Below are 13010 nucleotides of genomic sequence, written 5' to 3'. Positions count from 1 at the left end.
CAAACACTTTTTCTATATATATATATATATATATATATATATATATAGACGCGCCCCCACAAGCACCTTATATCCATCATCAATATACCATATTCAACATAATGCTACTAGAAATTTTATATAACTTTCAAATTTCAATGATACACGCACCAACAATAGAGCTTTCTATTTTTAATATTCACTTTCTGTACATTTCTGTTTCTATTTTTTTTTATATGATTTTTCCATTTTACTCACAAAGGGGAAAATAGAGCAATAAATTATGCCAAACCCTGCTCTAGTGTTTCGATCTGAATAAACTGAGACCAAAAAGTTTCTTCAACTTCCTGAAGACACGAGGTTTCTTCACTGTTTTTCCGCTGGTGGTCGAAGTCAATACTTCCTTTCCTGCAAACCAATAACTCAATAAGTTAGACTAGAAGCAATGTGATGATGTCAACTGAATCAACGTGACATCTCAATCTTAAAGTAACAACATATACATAAATATTAGTGAAAATAGAATATGCATCTTATTCTTAACAGCTGAGATAATTATTCAATTTTCACCCTCAATAATAGTACTTCATACCACAGAAACAATGCTGAAGAAGCATAATTTCTTGTCACATTATCTTGCATCAAATCGCTATGTCAAGATCCTGCATCCTTAACATATTTTGAAATCATGCACCACATTTCATGAACATGATAAAATATTGTGTGTTTATTAGTAACAATATATTCATAGTGCAGTAATACAGAACAACTCCAATGCAGTTAAGTACCATTATTACCTTCAGTCACATTATCTTGGGAAGACTCATCAGAGCTCAAAAGATAACTTTTCCTTGACCAATACTCTTGATACCTCTGTCTCGCATACTCCATGTAGTCGAAGTCAATATTGTTTACATGCTCCTGGACAAGGCATTCAAATTATAAATTAGATAAAGCAATGGAGATTAAAATGTTTACTCCTATCTCTACAGTGTAAGTATAAATTATAGAGTTATAGCAGACACTATGCTGATTGGGTGAAGCTTTCCCATAGCAAAAAGTGTTTTTCTCATAGCAAAAAGTTTAGATATAAATATGCTTTAGGATCCATAAAATTATATTATTTAGAAGGATCTTATGGCTATTTAGTCATAATCTAGTGACTCTAATCACTAAAAACTAAGTTTCTGTAACCAAACTCCAGTTTAGTCATCAATCCATGTTTGTTAATAAATTCAATTCCCCCAATGTACAAATTTAATTATTTGTAATAATAAAAAAATCACTTCCCATTAAACTCCGACTATTGAGAGTGGGATGAGAGCAACAGTTTTACCCTTGCATATTTGCAAAGAGACTGTTTCCCGAATTCGAATCCATGACCTTTCAGTCACAAAGAAGCAGCTTACCACTACTCCGGCTCACCATCTTTAGGGTAAATGGTAGTAATATGACTAAAAAAATGATATTATTAAATGATCTATTTGTAGGTTCATAAGGAACTTCACAATCAGTAGAAAAAAATGTTATTATGCTTTTGAATTTTGGAAAAACATGGGTGAATGAAAACAAGTCTCTTGTCGTACTCAGTCTATGTATATAAGCTCCATAGATAGAAACCCATGGTTGCTATTTATGGAAATGGTGCACATGCATAAGGTGTATTGAATAACTTCTTCTCTTCCAGGGACTCTGCCACATCCATCCTAAAGATATAAGAAGCTTGAAGTATAGAATAACTAATGCTAAAGTGAGAAAGTGAACATACCGAAATTATTCCCCACAAGCACCATAATAGATGATTTGCAAGTGTATACTTCTCAACTTCATCAAGTAGCTGCTCCACTTCACTGTCACTAGGTTGTTCACCTGAGTTCAAGTTCAATAATATCAGGATGACACATCATAATTCAAGTGTTTAAGGTGAGGTGATTTAGGCCATGCAATTTTGTTGTTCCAATTATGAAATAGAATATCAATATTTAGAAATCGAAAGAAAAACACCAATTCCTCAACAAAATAATTTACAGGAAAAGATGAAGCTATGTTAAATAAAGCCAACACAACCATGCAATACAATCTTAAACATAGAAAAACTGAAATGTTACCTGAAGAGCTCAAATATGTCTTCACAAATCTTTGACGCTCCTCCAAATCTGTCAAAAGAAACAGCTACTATAAGTCATTTTTGTCTGAACACAAAAGGAATGAATCTGAAGAAACTCAACAAGGCACTTACCAGGATATTTACTGAAGTCAAGAATATGTGGGGTTTCCGTATGATAGTTGGCAGCCATCTCAGAGAAGTGGTTTGCTATATCATATACCACAGGATTATAACTTGAATATTCATAATCCTGTTACAAAAACACAGCATCAAAATCATAATTGCTGAATTGTAGCACCTCAAAGGTGTCAGCAACAAAATTATAATTTAATTAACTAGCATAAAGAGAAACTCACTATCATGGTCACAGAATTGGTCTCTTCATTAAGCATTATGTTACCATATTGTAAATCATTGTGGCAAAACCCTATGCGTTGGTGAGTGCCTGATAGTTCCTTTTCCAAAATAGAGATTTCCTTGTCCATTGTGTCCAAATGAAATTTTTGAACTTCTTCGGGAGAAGCTAAGCGCTTGGCCTCAATAAGCCAATTTCTGAAGCATTAAAATAAAGTTATTTCAGAAATGATAAAACTGTACTAATAACTACATTCTCATTTGTCGCACAAACAAATTCTTCTTTGTCATAATTTTTCTGACAGCACATACCGCAATCTATCCCAAAGGTTCACATTCTTTGGACCAGGCATGTCAAGATCATGGAACTCCTTCATTTTGGCAGCTACAAGAGCAGAAATAGATGGATCACGCAGATCCGACGCTGATAATGTCTGATAAATCCACAAAAGTATATAAGCTTATCAGTTAGTAGATGGGATAGTACCAAATCAACAATAAAACAATGACTAAATTTTACAGATAATATCAGTTGTATACTGCATTCATTCCACTATTTCAGTTTCATCAACAAGGATTGTAGCATGCACATGCCCATTTATCTAGGCTTAAATTTTTATTAGAAGAATGACACGGCAAATATCGAACTCTAGATCACTTGATTATAGAGGCTCATGCTATATCATAAACAAACTCTTCTTGTAGGTAAAGACACATGAATGATTTTATATTATATCTCTTAACATTAAAAGTTATGAAGAATTAAGATGAATAATGAAAAGTAAAGATCAAATTACCCGTGCTCGGATGAATTCTTCAATGCGACCATTTGCAAACCTTCGTAGCAAACGAGGTCCCTGTCCATTCTTTGAAATGAATTCAAATGTTCGGACCTCACCCTCCCTATCAAAGAAAATGTCTGTGCCCTCACCATAAAGTCTAACTAGAACCTTTCGTGATGATTCCCCTGCTATTGTTTGCCATTTTATCTGGAATACCTCGTTTGTCATTGCCCCCTTAAGAGGGATCACCTGCAATGCATTTGCATCTAGTACATTCTCCCACTTACTGGCCAATGATTTCAATATCTCCTTTACTTCACCTGGAATACAATCAACCTTGTCTGCATCATTTTCCAAAGCATCTGCATCATTCTTTACAGGATTCTCTATAGCTTCTGCTTTGTCTTTTAGAGGGGTTTCTGCATCACCAGCTTTGATATTATCAGCATATTCTTCACCACCAACTCTGTCATTTATAGGATCTTGAGCTGCACCCATTGCAAAACTCTCCAAAAGTATTGGCAAGAATTTACTGAAAATATCAAGTTCCTTATATTTTTAAACTTTCAAACCTGGGAAAAGCAAAGATAATTCCCCAAACAAAAAAGATTAGTTATACAAGCCATTCAAATCATAAAAATGAGATAAAATCAGAGATGATTCAGAATTGAAATTGGTTAACAATATGCATATTCTCTTGTTCATATTCTGTTTGGTAAAAGTGCATGGATTGTGTCACACGTAAGGCAAGGTGCTCCATAATTAGTAGATGCCTATTGCCTACAAATGAAGAATTAATAGCATGAATCTAACCTAGAACTATTATACAGATGCAGCCAGATACAATCGAGCTAAGTTTTATTTGCAAAATATGTCTAAAAGATAATAGAAAAAGCCCAGATTGTATAATGGCCTATAAAACAAGGGAAATCATTTTCTAATACAGCGAGAGATAGTTTTCTCATTCCGAAATATCGAAATTCGTACTATCATTTTGTTTTTTTAATAAATGATGGCCCGTTATTTGTTGTGTCTACGGCATATAAGAAATGTTACCTCATACGAGATAAGAAAAAAGAAGCCCATTGTTATCAAAAAAAAAAAAAAAAAAAAACACCCATAAAACAATATAACAAAAAATGAAAATTGATAGGGATAAATAAACTCAAATCAAAATAATTTCTTTCCAACTAATTTATCTGCATCCTAACAATTTCCTATTGAACATAACCTGCACTCTCTCGTAGCTCCATTTCATCATTTTCTTTTCCAGCGATTACAATGAAACAAATTATTTTCCTCATTGTTGCATTGATTACAAAAGTTAAATTAATATGAGGGTTTCCTATATATACTTTTTTAAAATATTTAAATAATAATTCTGAAAACTTCAAATTAGATCTCTATTATGAATTTTTTGAAACTTTGGAGGAATTCAATTAATTTTTTTTTTGAAATTATATGTAACCAATTACAAACTTTTTTTTTTTTCACAATTTCATCATTTTCTTTCACTATTTTCTTCCCATCCAAAGAAAACAAGCCTTTGTATCTCAAAAAGCCATAAAAAGAGTGGAATTCTCGCGAGGCAGGAATGAATGTAAACAAACACACCAACCTCAAAAGGAACAGTGTGTGAGGACAGCGATAGGGTAGGTGGCCGGCGACAGGTGACCTCGCCGCCGGGAAAGAGAGAAATGGTGAGCACAAAGATCCTTTGGTATTGAAAGAAATGAGGGAATGGGTTTATATAAGGGGTTCTTCCACCACCAACAGCAAGATGCCAAAAGTAGGGTGGAGGTGAAGGGAGGGAACAATTTTTACAAGATTGCTTTTGAATTTTGTACACAAGAGAGATATGGTCAAAATTAGAGGTTACTAAAACTGATTTAAGATTAATTTGAGCAATGCTTCTAAAAATAGATTTATTCGAGTTCACTTCACGATTTCGTTGACAGGTTCTTCTTTTTTACTTTAATATTTAATATAAGTTGAGTGTTTTTTTTTTTTTAACCATATTTACATAGTACCAGTAATATATTAAAGGTTTTTATAAGAGTTATGTTGTAGAAAAAATGATTGTGTTATGCTATAGAGATTCGTTTTGCGTAGTTTTTTTTTTCTTCTTCAAAACATGTGGTTCCCACAAAATATTGCGTGTGTAGGAAACTTTTTGTGGTTATGTTAAATAACGAAAGCAAACCCCATAATGAGAAAAGTGTGTATCATGTTAAATAATGTAAAGTTGTGTCATTTTAAGTGAGAGAAAGAGATAGATAAAGAAGGAGAAAGAATGGATTGAAAAATACAAAAGATATGAGTCTCACTTCTTTGTGAAAGTGAAATAATATAAGTTATGTCATTTAAAAGAAAAAATATTTTTCCCATAAATAATTGTATTAAAAACTTAACAAGTTAGCAGGAGGGAGACACGGCGGCAAGTTGCCCTTTCAATGAGTATGAGTATATTGAAGTAGATTTTAGAAAAACTCGTGTCATAATTTCGTTTGTTAAAAAGGACATATAATATGGTGTATTGGGGGGATTAGTTTCATAATCAACTCAAAAAGCTAATAACTGGGTGAAGAATAAAAATATAGTCATATTAGGGAATCACTCTCTCGTAAATTAGAGGTTGGATAGAGATGTTTATAATGTAAATTGGAGATTGTTGCCTCTTAAGCATCACGTGAATTATCCAATCACAATCCACTCTTTGTCAAACTCTGTCCGTCTTAGTATGTTACAATATATATATATATATATATATATATATATATGGGGTAGGATATTCTAACAATTGATTAGGGTTATTACCTGTTCTATTTTAGAGATAGAGGTGTCTAGCCCAATGGATTAGTATATTGTTATTGGATCTAGGTACCCTCTTCAAGGTATCTATAGATGAGATATCTTGAGTCAAGCAGATCACTGTGCACAGAGGAACTATAAACAATTTTGCCAAAGAGTATATGTGTGCGCACAGTGACAACATAACAGTAAGAGAGAGAGAGTGTAATGTACTTGAAGGTTTTACCTTTTATTTATCGAGTTTACCTGTAGGTAGTGGACTCTGGACCTTTAGTGCTTCCGATGATGACCCAAGTCCATATGTTAAGCTGTCGTATTATGATTGATATCTTTGATGGATATCCTTCCATATTTATATGTGATTTGTATCATGGATTGTCCCTTGTTGGGCTTGTCAATTATTGGGCCTCATATATGGGTTCATAACAGTTGCCCCTCAGCCAGGCAGTTCGGGTGTCGGACTGTTGAGGTGAAATATTTGCATTTGTCTAGGTTCCTTCAGAGAATGCTCGGGTTCTTATGATTTCTTTGTGTATATATTCTGGCTTTCAAAATTTCTGAATTTATGTACTAAGGGACAATATCTCATTGCCTCTATCTCAGCAAGGTGAGTAATCAGCATGCCGAGTTATTATTCCTATTGCTCCAAACCAAGTTATTAAGCATCCATGAAGGATAGCAACTAGAACCCGGCTGAGTTGTCTACCAGCTGGTCTATGTTGGGCTTCGAATAAGAGCCTTTTGGACATACCTTATTGAGGTCTGTATAGTCTGTGCATACCCTCTATTTCCCACTGGTCTTCTTCACCATGACGACATTAGCAAGCCAGGTTGTGTATTGGATTTCTCTTATGAACCCGGCATCGAGTAATTCTTTGACATGTTCTTCCAAGACCTGTTTTCTTTCTGGCCACAGTTTTCTTTTCTTTTGTGCGACTGGTGTTGATCCGAGATATATTGCCAACTTGTGGCAGCAAAACTTGGGATCAATGCCTGGGATCTCGGATGATTTCCACGCCAAGAAATCCTTGTTGTTCTTGAGGAACTCAATCAACTCCGCCTTAATGATGGTTCGCTCACTATAAGTGAATAAAGATCCATTATACTTAAAGAAGCTAACGAGAGAATTAGGACCCTAAGTTCCTTATCTTAATCGTCATAGGAGCATTATTATACCTTGCAAATTACAACAGGCTATATATTGCATTTGCAGTAAATATTTTAGCTAGACATAGTGTTACCTCTACCCTAAGACATTGGAATGACATTAATTATATTTTCGTTATCTTTAAGATTATGTTAATCTTGGTTAGTTCTATCTAGGATACATATTTTACATTAAAATAATATTTTGATGCGAGATATATCTTATGATCACAAATTAGATATGCATCCCATTGTGAAAGCATTACAATGTCATTGAAGGCTATAAAAGCATAGCCTAGTTGCTACTTCCTTAAATCACTTTTAGACTATTTTATTACAGTAAACTTGTTGAGAATGGTTTTAAACAACACTTTAACATTTCATGTGGTTTACTCACAATTTATAATGCTTCCACCATTCTTTTCAGGGACAATGCAACTTGTATTACATAGATAAACTATGGATATGTTAAGATTGAAAGGACTACATATTTCACAAAAATTCTTTTACACGTATGAACTCCGAGAAAAAGGTCAAATAAATATCCATCAAGTTCGATCTAGTGACAATTTTACAAATTTATTCATTAAATCCATATCAATTTCCACATTTGAGAAATTGGTATATATATGGAATAGGTATGCGTAAACTTAGTAGATTACTTTCATAAGGGGAAGCAAACTAACTATGACCATCCCTGGAGGATGAAGACCTGAAGGTTTTATAACTGTTCTCTTTTTCCTTTTACCAAGTTTTTTTTACCCAAAGGGTTTTTCTTGGTCAAAGATTTTTAATAAGACAGTTTGTGTAATGTTTAGCGTATGTCATGTACTTTTTTTCCTTCGCTGATTTTTTTCCATTGGGTTTAGCACATGTCATGAACTCGCAGAGGCAGTGATATCGAAGGGCAAGTGTTGTAAATGGACGTTATCAATCTAATTGAATGGACATTAGTATAATTTATTTTGGGAAAAGATTATTAGATAGCCATTATGAAAAATTGTAATTATTGCTTCACTTTCTTAGCTTCAAGTGTAGCTATATAGCTCAATTAAGGGGGAGTTATACACATTGCACTATTTTTTTCTTTACCAAGTCTTTATCCACTAAATTTTTCTTGAAAAGGTTTTTATTGAGACAATCAAATTTAACATATAATAAAAGATGAGAATATTGTTTTTTATGTTGCATGAGACAAATTGTTTCATGCAACATACAAAAAATTGAGTGAGATCCATTTGTTTTCTTTCTATCTCTTCTCTTTAGTGGGCTCCACTTATTTTTTTATGTGTTGCATGAAACAAATTATCTCATGCAACATGAGAAACAATATCCCCATAAAAGATAGTATATTAACTATGAATATTATACTCTTTTTTCTTAGCAAGATTTTAACGAGGTATATTAATATTATAAATTCATTCAAGAAGGAGTGTTTTAAAATATCTATTTTATATATGTGGATGACCTTTGACTATTTATATGCCTATGATGCGTAGATGATAACCTTTGATATATAATATAATTATTACATTAATAATGTATTAGAATGTAAACACTCTCCTCTTCATATTTAGGGTCTTAGATAAAGACACCACTTGTATAAAAATGTGATGGCTAGTGATTTAGAATTTGATGATATTCACCTACTTTCCAAATGTTTATACCTTGATCTTCGTGCATTTTATCTCTTAATTTATCTGGTCCAACGCTTTAATGATAATGCTATAAAGTGCACAGGGATTGCTTGCGATAATCTCTTCCATAGAACTTCTTGGAGGGTGACACACCTGTCCTTTTCAGGAATAAATTTTTGATACTTTTGTTATCAAAGATTCAGTATATTTCACCAATAAAAATATTATATGTTAATTAAAATTCTGTTTTTTCTGTCAGGTTTTTTTTCTCTTCTGACATGTAATGTTCTCATTGATAAAATACACTGAAATCTAAATATAGCAAGTAATACCAATACTGAAAGACATGCTTGTTAAAGTTTTTAAACATATTTATAATCTGATAAAGTATAATAAAGAGACTCATTTAAAATTCAATTATTATATGATTTTAATCAAATATAAATATATGATTTATAATTCTATACATAATTTTTTCTTATAGAGTATCCACCACAGATGTGAACCCAAGGAAAACTCATAAACCAAAATGGACAGAGTGTACTGAAGAATTTGAAACCACATACTTTTACGGCACGTCTCGTAACTTTACTAATAAAGCTGTCACACGAGGACTTATTCAACAAATATATTTATTATTAAAACTTACAAGATTAACATTAAAAGAAAAAGAATTTATGAAGATGCAAGAGAATAGCATTTTCAAGACATTTTACCAAGACATTTTCAAATATTTCTAATTCAATACTTTATACTCAGAACGGTAGTTTTTAATCCAAACTACGAAAATCAACACATGATTACTAAGGTGGCTGAATTTCCATGCAACAGCACATTGAACATTACACAGGGAATCTACTTAACTGCTATTACTAAACACATTAACTATAAAACTGAGCCCAAAGTAAACTCTTCATGTAATAAAAAAAAAAAAAAGAAGATTAATAATTAATTTAGTGTTGTTGAATGAACTCTTTGACCTTAGCAATAAGAGCATCAGTTTCAGCACCAGTATTTGGGTCCATATCCACTGCAATTTTGTTCAGATAAAAACTGTGTGTCATTCCTTTGCTTACAAACAATTCAACATCCTTGTTGGCCTTCTTCATGGCTTCATAGTACTCTGTTTGTATGTCAATGACCAAGTCCATCTCCGCCACGCACAGAAGATACGGCGGCAGTTTCAGCCCTTTGAGTGGCGGAGCGCCGTCGCCCATGGGGCATGTTATTGGGTGGTCCTTGTTTGCACCCAATGGCAATGCCAAGCTCAAGAATTTGTCCAGCATGTCTAAGGTGAAAAATGGTGACTCTGGTTTTTCTAATTCAGATTTGCTCCGGCTCGACCGGACAAATCCTGGGTGAACCGGGATTCCTCCAGCAAGCTGAACCGGATCGAGATTTGCTTTCCCGGCCCGGGCTGCCACTTCATGTACAATGTTTCCACCGGAGCTATCTCCGGTGAGAAAAACCCGATTAAATTCACCGTGGTTTTGAAGCCACGGCTCCTCCGCGTCTCCTCTGGCTATTAATTGTAACCAGAGAAGCGTGGAGAAGCCGTCGTCGATAGCGGCGGGAAGACGGTTTTCCGGTGCGTGGCGGAGGAAAGGGGAGACAATGATGACTCGAGCTGACCGAGCTAACCGGGTGTAGAATTGATAGTACATGAACCAGTCCGCTTCGCTTATGCAGAACCCACCGCCGTGGAATTGAACGAGTATGGGTAGTTTTTCTTTGTCTCCGGGGATTTTCTCCGGCAGGTAAAGCCGGACACGGTGGTTACCGGCGGTGATGACATCACGGGTGGCAACTCCGTCGATGAAATCTTCATGAGGAGGTAGCGGTTCGACCAGGAACTTAACTTCTGGTGGACCGGTCCATGTGCGGTCTACTGAACCGTCGTCGTAGAGACTAAGCCAACCGGACACCTCGTCAATAAGGTTCTTTTGTTGGACCATGGTTTCGGGGATTGATATGTTGCTAACAAGAGTGTTATTATCAGAGAGTGAGGGTTTAAGTTCATTTAATGCACTTGGCGTTGGTCTGTATGACTGTATGTATATATAAGGAACGGTGGCTTTATTTTTATTTTTATTTTTTTAAGTGTTCAAAAAAGAAGGAAGCTTCCGAGAAATTTGTAATGTGAAAGCTGATACATAAGATTCTTTTTTAATTTTAAAGAGACCAAAATATGACCTATTTTATGGGATAAGATATTATATTTATTGATTTTTTTTTTTAGGTAAATATATATATATATATATATATAATATCATAATCTTATTATTCATTAATACTCTGAGATCATAATCTTAAAAGAAAAGAAAAAAGATAAAAATTAATTAAGATTTCGATTTAATTATACTATAAAGAAATAAATAAGATAGACATAAAAATGAATAAATATAATATCATATTTTTTATTTATTTTTTTGAGTTAACTCAAACTTAATTACTTTTTTGAGTCAACTATAAGATTAATTTAGAGTGCAGAACGGGTCATAGATATAGATATCAATTTTTTATTTTGTCTGTCGCTTTTAAAAAGATTTAGCACATTGTGAATAAATGAAGGGATTTATTACTCTTATGTTGCATAAAATATAATCTATCTCCTACACACACAAACTCAAAATGGGTCCCACTTTACTTTTTCTCTCTCTTCCCCTAAAAATGGACCCCACTTGCACCAATGAGTGTGTAGGAGATAATACATATCTTCTACAACATAAGAAAACTATTACCCATAAATGAATGATGATGAATTTGAGTGATGTAAACAAAGAGAGACCCACTTATGTACCATCCTTGCAATTTCCATTGAAACAACCTAATATTTGGACTGAGCTAGCCGCATTGTTTTTCTACATGTGTTAGTGGTGCTGCTTTTGCGGTGTAGGAGATAACTACCATTCAAGGAACTTTTTTCTGTCTTTCTGTTTGCGAACTGTTTTAGATAAATGTTTAACAAAAGAAGAAGAAAAAAACTTGGAAGTGAATGAAATAGGCCCTACATATATCAAAAATCAATGGTTTTATTGGAAGACGAAAAATACATCAATTAAGAAAGAAAGTCATCTCATCATGGAGCAAAAATATGAGTTGGGCAAAAGACATCACAACAATTATCCATCGTGTTTGACTTTAAGAGGTGATTATTATTATTATTATTATACTGTTCCTGTTGGGTGGATTTCAGTGCGTACATGCATTTAGAAACCTTGCAAAATTGGAAGATAACGGATGGTAAACCTCGCAGAAAGTCTTTAACAATTGGCCAATCTTCTTTCAAACAAAACTGCTTAAATTCAAACTTCTAAATTAAATCAACGTCTAAGGAAGGAGCCACTCAATTCAGCCATAAGAAAACTACGACAATCGACAACCGAAAAATAAAGGGACGAATTATCTATTAGTCCTGTCCCCAGTTACACCCGGAGCCATTATCCTTGCATTTTCTAAAGCTTTATTTTAGTCAAATGAAAAGGACATTTGAGGGTTTGTGTGTACCAAAAAAAAAAAAATACTATAAAGAACCGATTCAATTAGAAAAAAATATAAACAATTATCTTGTACTTATTTAATTCCACTAAAAAGTGGGGATAGTAAAGATCGAATTCGTAATCTTGTGATCACTAATTCTCTGATATCATGTAAAGAACTGATTTAACTCAAAAATTTAAATTATTGGATGAGTATCTTTTTATTGATTTATATTATTTTGTAACGATGTTGGGCTTCCTCCTTCAATGCCAAGCTCAAACCCATTGAGTAGTTTTCTTAAAAACCCTAACCCTAGATCTCACCTCCTCTATATATTCATTAGTTGTGGGTGGAGGCTAGGTTAATAGATTAGAGAGAAAATTTGAGAGATAATTATTTGATTGTTTGAGCAAAGCTTCATGCTTTTGCATTTGAAAGATCTTTAGATAGAGTTTGAGTGAAACATCTCTAGGGTAATTTGATTATCACCGTTGTTGGAGAGATTGAGTTAACCACCACATTGGTGATTCTGATTGTAACCATTATTTTCATAGTGGATTTCTGATCTGGACTAGGTCCCGTGGGTTTTTACTTCTTCAATGAAGAAGATTTTTTCACGTTAAATCTGGTTGTGTTTTTCTTCTTTCCTGTTTTCGTTTAGTTTTTCCGCTGCGCTGCCCGACCTGGTGAAGTTGAGGCCGAAGTATTGCCGAG

The 13010-nt window shown here is 33.8% G+C and overlaps 2 protein-coding genes across 2 annotated transcripts; both read right to left on the bottom strand.

Moving 5' to 3' along the window:
* Window positions 1-277: 277 nt before the first annotated feature.
* LOC133317584 (probable choline kinase 2) lies at window positions 278-3720 on the bottom strand. Its single transcript, XM_061519442.1, has 8 exons — window positions 3238-3720; window positions 2753-2874; window positions 2443-2638; window positions 2219-2336; window positions 2088-2135; window positions 1748-1848; window positions 768-900; window positions 278-387 (listed from the first exon to the last, which is right to left on the bottom strand). The coding sequence occupies exons 1-8, from the start codon at window positions 3718-3720 to the stop codon at window positions 278-280; spliced, it is 1311 nt and encodes a 436-aa protein (XP_061375426.1).
* Window positions 3721-9530: 5810 nt separating this feature from the next.
* LOC133317586 (carboxylesterase 15-like) lies at window positions 9531-10825 on the bottom strand. Its single transcript, XM_061519444.1, has one exon. It carries the CDS (start codon window positions 10769-10771, stop codon window positions 9770-9772), a length of 1002 nt encoding a protein of 333 aa, XP_061375428.1. The 5' UTR covers window positions 10772-10825; the 3' UTR covers window positions 9531-9769.
* Between the last annotated feature and the right edge of the window lie 2185 nt (window positions 10826-13010).

This window comes from Gastrolobium bilobum, unplaced genomic scaffold, assembly GCF_033153095.1.
Source record: "Gastrolobium bilobum isolate Gb01-03AN ecotype WA unplaced genomic scaffold, APGP_CSIRO_Gbil_v1 utg4555, whole genome shotgun sequence".
NCBI lineage: Eukaryota > Viridiplantae > Streptophyta > Magnoliopsida > Fabales > Fabaceae > Gastrolobium > Gastrolobium bilobum.
Note: the sequence above shows the minus strand (reverse complement) of the source record. Positions and strands in the feature narration are given on the sequence as shown.